General features: G+C 42.0%; 1 protein-coding gene across 1 annotated transcript in view; it reads left to right on the forward strand.

Annotated features, from left to right (window-relative positions):
- Positions 1 to 1,522, forward strand: part of LOC306981554 (protein bicaudal D homolog 1-like) — a gene marked incomplete at its 5' end in the record, with an annotated part of 33,503 nt that extends 31,981 nt beyond the window's left edge. The window contains one exon of the mRNA XM_079581161.1: positions 761 to 1,522. Coding sequence (XP_079437287.1) covers positions 761 to 1,505 — 745 coding nt within the window. The 3' untranslated portion in view covers positions 1,506 to 1,522. The remainder of the gene's footprint in view (positions 1 to 760) is intronic.
- Positions 1,523 to 8,212: the final 6,690 nt, after the last annotated feature.

Consider the following 8,212-nt stretch of genomic DNA (forward strand, 5'->3'; position numbering starts at 1 on the left):
TAAAGTGCAGATAAAACACCTGTCCCAGAGCCGAAAAGTTGAGAACCACTGCCCTATATCACCCGCACAACCTCCACCGCACACAACATCACCTGCACAACCTCCACCACACCCAACATCACCCGCACAACATCCACCACACCCAACATCACCTGCACAACATCCACCGCACCCGACATCACCTGCACAACATCTACCACACCCAACATCACCTGCACAACATCCACCACACCCAACATCACCTGCACAACATCCACCGCACCCGACATCACCTGCACAACATCCACAGCACCCAACATCACCTGCACAACATCCACAGCACCCAACATCACCTGCACAACATCCACCACACCCAACATCATCCGCACAACATCCACCGCACCCAACATCCACCACACAACATCCACCACACCCAACATCACCTGCACAACATCCACCGCACCCAACATCACCTGCACAACATCCACCGCACTCAACATCACCTGCACAACATCCACCGCACCCAACATCAGCTGCAGAACATCCACCACACCCAACATCACCTGTACAACATCCACCACACCCAACATCACCTGCACAACATCCACCACACCCAACATCACCTGTACAACATCCACCACACCCAACATCACCTGCACAACATCCACCACACCCTACATCACCCGCATAACTACCATCGCACCCTACATCAGCTGCACAACCTGGATCACAGTCTAATGTCCTGTCCCACCTGTCCTCTCACCTGTGGCTCCTCCCTCAGGTGTGATGAGTATGTGACACAGTTGGACGAGATGCAGAGGCAGCTGGCGGCGGCTGAGGATGAGAAGAAGACGCTCAACTCTCTGCTGAGGATGGCCATTCAGCAGAAACTGGCTCTGACGCAGCGCCTGGAGGATTTAGCCTTTGACCAAGAGCAGAGCCGGCGCTCCCGGGGGTCCAGGTCGAGTGGAGGTAAACCCGCCCCTAAAGTAAGTTCCCCCTCGGCTCTGGCTCCCGCCCTGTCCCCACAGCCATCAGCCTTGAATCCTGGCAGCTGTCCACCTTCAGGCCTTCCCAGCCCCACCACAGCGGTCCAAGACTGTGTGCCCAGCAGCCCCTCGCCCTGTCCAGGAACAGCCGCAACAGACCCGCAACAGACCCCACCCATGGAGACCCCCTCTACTCCTGTGTCCAACCCCGTCAGACCGGCCTCTTCCCTGTGGACTGTGGGTCTGCGAACGTTTGTGCTCAACTCTCACAGTTTCAGTGTTAGCCGGGCCCCTGGAGGCCCTCGCAGCACGCCTCTGTCCCGGCCTTACACCTCAGACAGACAGGCTCCCTCAGTGCAGTACCATCCTCCCACCTCAGCTATCAGGCGCTCCACGTGGACTCCCCCAGCGAGGGCCCGGCCCCTGTACAACGTATCTCACTCCTCTGCTCTCTACAGCGGCCCCTCCTACAGTCATTCCTCACACTACACCCCCCTGTACCCGAGGGCCTATAGTCCTTACCGGCCCCGTCACTGACATACCCGATATTGCCCCTTCTGACAAACCCCCATAGCCCCATACCATCACTGACATAGTGCCCCGTCTCAGGCTGTACCCGCCCCCGGGGGCCTGAGATCTGTTCACTGACTCAGGGATTCATCGAAGGAGCACAAGGACGTCCTCTGGGCGTCTTTGGACAGCACGTGAACATCTGTCCCTGCTCAGACGGTCGCTCTGAACGTGCTACATCTCAAAACTGACTGAGAAAAGAGACTCTCGACGGAAGGACGTGAGGACAGTGCACTGGGGGACCGCTTTGTCCGCAGAAGTGCCTTCAAACTATAACGAACATATCACCTTTTAGATGTCACTGTCCACATCAATAGCCGAGCACTGCACCCTCTCAAAAACAGCACTGTGCACAGGTCACGCAGTCTACAGCTTCTCTACTCGCTCGCACACATACATCACTTGCACTAAGCTTTAACACAACTGAACTTCTCTGAGCACTGGTTATCGGCAGATCCCTCCAGCTGTTCCGTATCTGACACTAAACACGAGCCTTCCTCATGATGACCCTTTACTTATCTGGCCTCAGCCACGCCACGCCCTGCTCTGCCTTACGCGTGCCACACGGTTTACTCAGTGAGGACCCGGGATGGTTTGCTGTGTTCGTCTCTTGGTTTTTGTTGTACAGTAAGATCAAACTTCAAGTAGGGCTGGTTACCGTTACATTTAGTTTTTTTTCCCATACCTATATCCTGCAAAAAGTGTTTAACTAGATCAGTATAAACATCTCAATTTGAGCATAATAATCCAAATTTGAGTTGTTTTGACTAGTTAAGAAGTTCTTGAGATTTGTCCTGGATTATTTCACTTGTTCTGAGATGTTTCTGACTCGTTTCGATACATTTCGTCCTTATTTCAGGTCATTTTCTTTGCCAATGGGGAAAGAAAATTGGTCTTATCTCATTGGCAATTTTACTTTCTTATTTCAAGCGAGATTTACCCTAGAACTGGTCTGAAATGTCCTCAAACAAGCAAAGCAAACTTGGTCCGATCAGGAAAAGTGTCTGAATGAGTGAAAACCGCTCAAAACAAGATACATTTCCTCAATTCAAGTCATTTAAGCCAAAGCTTGATATTTACTTTTTGTAGTGTACTGAAATATTTGTCATTCACTACAAAAAGTAAATATCAAGCAATTTTCTTACCCGATTGGCAAAGAAAATGACCTGAAATAAGGACGAAATGTTGAAACGAGTCAGAAACATCTCAGAACAAGTGAGATAATCTAGGACAAACGCCCAAGAACTTCTTAATAACTCAAAACAACTCAAATTTGGATTTTTATGCTCAAATTGAGATGTTTATACTGATCTAGTTAAACGCATTTGCTACCGGGCCTCACAGAAATTAAAAAAAATAATTGATAAACTATCGCATTTTCGCCTGTCCCTCTTGACACGCCCATGAGATTGTCCATGGATACAGTGAGAACCAGGTGTTTACATACACTTCATAAAAAGACATTGCATTTTTTTCCTCACTGTCGGACATGAAACAGAAAAAACTTGTGCTTTTTTAGGTCAATTAGAATTTAAAAAAAATATTTCTCTTTGCTAAATTACAGAAGAATCAGTGTTAATTTCGTCGACTAAAATATTTAGTCTTAATTTTAGTCAAAGTGATATTTTTGACGACTAAAATTGGACTAAAACTGAATGAAAAGTTTCTCATGAGACTAAAACTGTGACTAAAATGTCCAGATATTTTAGTCGACTAAAATCAGACTAAATAAAAATGAAAAGGAGAGACTAAAATCATACAAACTTGTACTGACCGTCTGAAAGAGCCTCAGATCATGTAAATTCTCTCCCAAATGAACAGCTCTGAGCTTTATTCATGTGGAAACAGCTCCATGAAGTCGAGGACCACGATTAAATATGATTATAATGAATATTATCAATATAAGTCGACTAAATTAGTTTTAATTTTAGTCGACTAAATTGATATGCAATTTTAGTCGACTAAAACTAGACTAAAATTGAAACTTTTTTTTTTTTTAACTAAATCTCGACTAAAATTAAACTACATTTTAGACTAAGACTAAGACTAAGACTAAGACTTAGACTAAGACTGAAACTAAGACTTAGACTTAGACTAAGACTGAGACTGAGACTGAGACTGAGACTGAGACTGAGACTAAGACTAAGACTAAGACTAAGACTAAGACTAAGACTAAGACTAAGACTTAGACTAAGACTGAAACTAAGACTAAGACTAAGACTAAGACTAAGACTAAGACTAAGACTAAGACTAAGACTTAGACTAAGACTGAAACTAAGACTAAGACTAAGACTAAGACTAAGACTAAGACTAAGACTTAGACTAAGACTGAAACTAAGACTAAAACTGAAACTAAAATAAAATATGTTGTCAAAATTAACACTGAGAAGAATGAGAGAAGAATACATAGGGAAAAACATCAAATAAAAATTGGGCAAAAAAACAACCAAGTAATTTTTCTTTTAATCCTGTCCCTGGACCGCATTTTTTTCTATACCAGTTTTTCGATACCTTACAGGTGTTGTTTGACGGTAACCCTGCCCTAAATTCAAGTATGATCCCAAATCCTCACTTTTCTCACTGGGTCTTCATCCCCGCTGATTCTCCTTTGTGAAGTCCATAGCGTTCTCCACCGAGCAGGAGAGTGGGGGGGGGGCAGGACTGTAGTGGAACAGCCAGAGCCGAGGACTGGAGTCGCACACTTTAGTATCACACTTCTGCGTTTTGTTCATGTGTGTGTGGAAAATGGTCAAGAGAAAGGTTCGGTTGATCAACAGCATCAGAAATACACATTTGATGATAAGATTACATCCAGTTTTGGGGTTAGGGAGCTCAGCCGTCCAGTCAACCGTGAAATCAGATGTAAAGTTCTCATAGATTTGTTCCATAAATCAGGGGTTCTCAACCTGGGGGTCGGGATCCACTAGGGGGTCGCGAGACAAATTTGGGGGGTCGCCAGAGCATGTAGATAAAATATATATTTTAATATTATTATTATGGTGTCGTAGCGTACATGCTATTTTACCAGGGTGCCATTATTTGTTCTAAATTTAATTCATTTTTGTTTTAGCCATTGTTTTCTTTGTTTTTTTAAGAGTTTTATAGGTTAACCTCTTAACTCCCGCCTGAACCGAGAGGATCTTTTTCCCTCACGTCATCAGATTTTTTTCCCATCATTTTTTTGTTGGGTATTCAACTCATTTTTGTAACTTTCTCATAATTTTTTTGTCCAATTTTTATCACATTTTTGTAATTTTTTGGTCACATTTTTCTAATTTTTCGACAATTTTTTATCACTTTTTTGTCTTTATTTTGTTACATTTTTGTCATTTTTTGGTCATTTTTTGGTCACATTTTTCTCATTTTTCGACATTTTTTTAATCAATTTTTTGTTATTTTTTTGTCACATTTTTGTCATTTTTTGTCACATTTTGGTCATTTATTCATAAATTTTTCGTCACTTTTTTGTGTTCATCTCAGTTCTGTCGATATTTTCACAGAAGCTTTTGGACTGGGGTAAAGCCAAACTGGAGAAAATGTGCTCGCTTCAGGTGGGAGTTAAGGGGTTTAATGTCCCTGTTTTTCCCATGGTCTGACCCGGGTGGGGGTCACGATCCTAATTAACTGTTATAATGGGGGTCGCGGCTCTAAAAGGTTGAGAACCACTGCCATAAATAACGACATTCATCTCTTTGGTAACTACTGACCAGAGTTTAAATAAAGCTCCCATCAATCTATTCAAACATATCCTGCACTTAACAGGTAAAACTCGGAAATCATTCAAAAGTTCATTTTATTTCTGAGATTTTGAATTTGGGGTTTTTACAAGCCAAACCTCCATCAACATTATAACAAACAAGGGAACTGCAATGAGTCTATATCATAAATTAGTTTCACATTTTAAGAAAGTACAGAAATAAATGAACTTTTTGAACGACATTCAAATTTTCCGAGTTTGACCTGTTCAATCAAATCACAGACCAAAGAATTGGAACAAATCTTGCATAAACTGACTTCCAACTGCTAGAGCTTAAAGGAACTACTACACCTGATAGTTTTTTCTAGTTATGGAATTACATTTATTTTGCCCCCCGTTTAGTATATTGCAAACTCAGACACTTGTGGGGAAAACACTGCAATTCCATAAACTTGCAGCCGTGTTTTCCAGCATTTTTGCGAAAGTGACCCTGAAACGTGACCCTAAAATAAATCAGGTATAAGGCCTTTAAAGTGGACATGCAGCACTATGCGTAGGGCTTAAAAACTTTATTTTTGGTGCCTCAGCATTGACATTTTACACTTGCAGCAGGTGCAAGGCTATAGGGTAACAGTGAATGATGAAAAAGCCTGCACACTTACTCCAGAAAGACTATTCAGACAAAGTTTCGATCCACTTCCTCAGGTTATATTTCAGATGAGTGTGTGCCACTCTCCTATATACGTATAACCTCTACCCACTGATAGGTCGGCTCATCCACCAGTGAGGGGAGGAGTCTGACACACTTGAATACATGAGCGTTATCAATAGTACAATCATTGCAACCTTTTCAAAAAACATATCACAAGCTGTTAAGGTCTCTTACGAAGAGAAAGCTTCCATAAAGATACAGACTGCATCTCTGGATTCGCCCATATATGGTCATGTTTGAAAACAGTTGAAGGGGAAAACAATTTTACTTTCTTTAATTATTCAAAAACTACTTTAACAAATGCTGAATTATGAATTTAGTTTTGTACTAAATAATGATACAAAGACATGGGGAGGAGCAAAGTGTTTCAACAGCCCAAAAATACATAAATAACGGAGAATGCTAACTTGATGCTTCATGTTAGCATCGGGCTAATGCTAGCGGTTAGCTAGCGCTAGCCACGACTGCCGTTTTCTTACTTCTACTTAACAATCTGCTGTGAGAAAATATCCATATGGGCCCGATTTACACTTGACTTTATTTATGTGATAAATAAGTTGATATTCCACCAGAAAATGGCTAAAAAGAGGGAAAAAATTGTGTTTCTCTAAAGATTCTATTTTCCCCCTCGGCGAAGCCACGCCCCCTTCTATGACGAGATGCCGTCTGTATCTATACATTACAAACTCTGACACCAAAGGGCCATAACCAGGATTATGAGATCAAGCACTTTTTAATCTAATGAACCTTGACAGCAGACAGCTTGTGATATTTTTTTTGAAAAGGTTGTAATGCACCATTGATTACTGTCATGTATTTAAGTGTGTCTGACTCCTCCTGCTCACTGGATGAGCCGACCAATCAATGTCAATGTCAATTTTATTCATAAAGCACATTTAGAAACAACCATAGTCGACCAAAGTGCTGTACAAGAACAGTAACAATATGTAGAATAAACACAATAAAACTTAAACACAGGTAATATATAAAGGCACAAACTGTCAAAAGGCCAAAGCAAAAAGATGAGTTTTTAATTTGGTTTTAAACTCCTCTACAGACTGAGCCGAGCACATGTAGAGGAAGGCTGTTCCAAAGTTTAGGGGCCACTGAGAAGGCTCGGTCACCTCTGGACACACGCTTGGATTTAGGAACAGACAAAAGGAGCTCCATTTAGATCCATTTAGATCGAAATGTCTCAACAAATGCAGTTTTTTTGTAAGTAAGTGCGCAGGATTTTCCATCACTCACATTTCAAATAATGTCCAAAAATGTCCTGAACAAAACTAACTGCAAATACAGATTCTTGCACATCAAAATACATTGGGGTTGCAACTAAAACTAAGAGTGCAAGCATCTGTAGAACCCATCCTGGTAGTGTCTATGTGATGAAAAGACAGTAAGACTTGGCTTGTCAGGATTAACAAAGCTGACAGTGAGTGATGGTCGGAGTGGCAGATGGCCTGATGGATAGGGACGCCATCTACAGGAACCCCCCACAAGCTGTCGAAGGGGGAAAAGAACTACTCCATCACCTATTACTCCACCAAATGCCGAAACAGTCATGTAGAGACGGACAAAGTCGCTCAATGGCCCGAATTTGCACCAAAAACAGTTCTGCTGCTGCGTCAAAACATTCACACGGACCCAATTTTGACTTGTCTTCCTTTGTTTATGCCAGGGGTGCCAGAGGGTGACCTACTTTTGCGCTACATCTGGTTAATAACTCTCTCTCCCGTTCATTCTCAATGGCAAATATAGATGCAGTTCACTTTTTGTCCACCAGCGTCAAATTGGGGGCGCTGTTTCACTCCTTTCGCAAAGTTAAGGAAACACTGTTCTGGTGTCTTTCCCATTTTTCCAACTTTTTTTTGCAAAAATCGTTGACATCTATGACTTATAAAAGAATTTATGCTGAACTGACACTTTCAAAATGATGTAATACGGCATTTTCTTTGACTTAAAGAAATGAATGAGCTAAAGTCACTGTAGGTACTGCAGGTACAGGTGGTGCTGTTGTTTCCATTTTGCTCTATATAACTACAATAATGGATTTTGTTCTACTAAAACTAGGCTTTTGTAGCATGTTTAACCCCTTAACTCCCACCTGAACCGAGCACATTTTCTCCAGTTTGGCTTTACCCCAATCCAAAAGCTTCTGGAAAAAAGCTGTGAAAATAGCAACAAAACTGAGACGAAAACAATGATGGAAATGTGACTAAAAAGTGAGAAAACATTGACAAAAAAGTGGCAAAAATGTCACAAGAA

This window comes from Gobius niger (genome assembly GCF_951799975.1).
Source record: "Gobius niger genome assembly, chromosome: 22".
In the NCBI taxonomy this organism is placed as follows: Eukaryota; Metazoa; Chordata; class Actinopteri; order Gobiiformes; family Gobiidae; genus Gobius; species Gobius niger.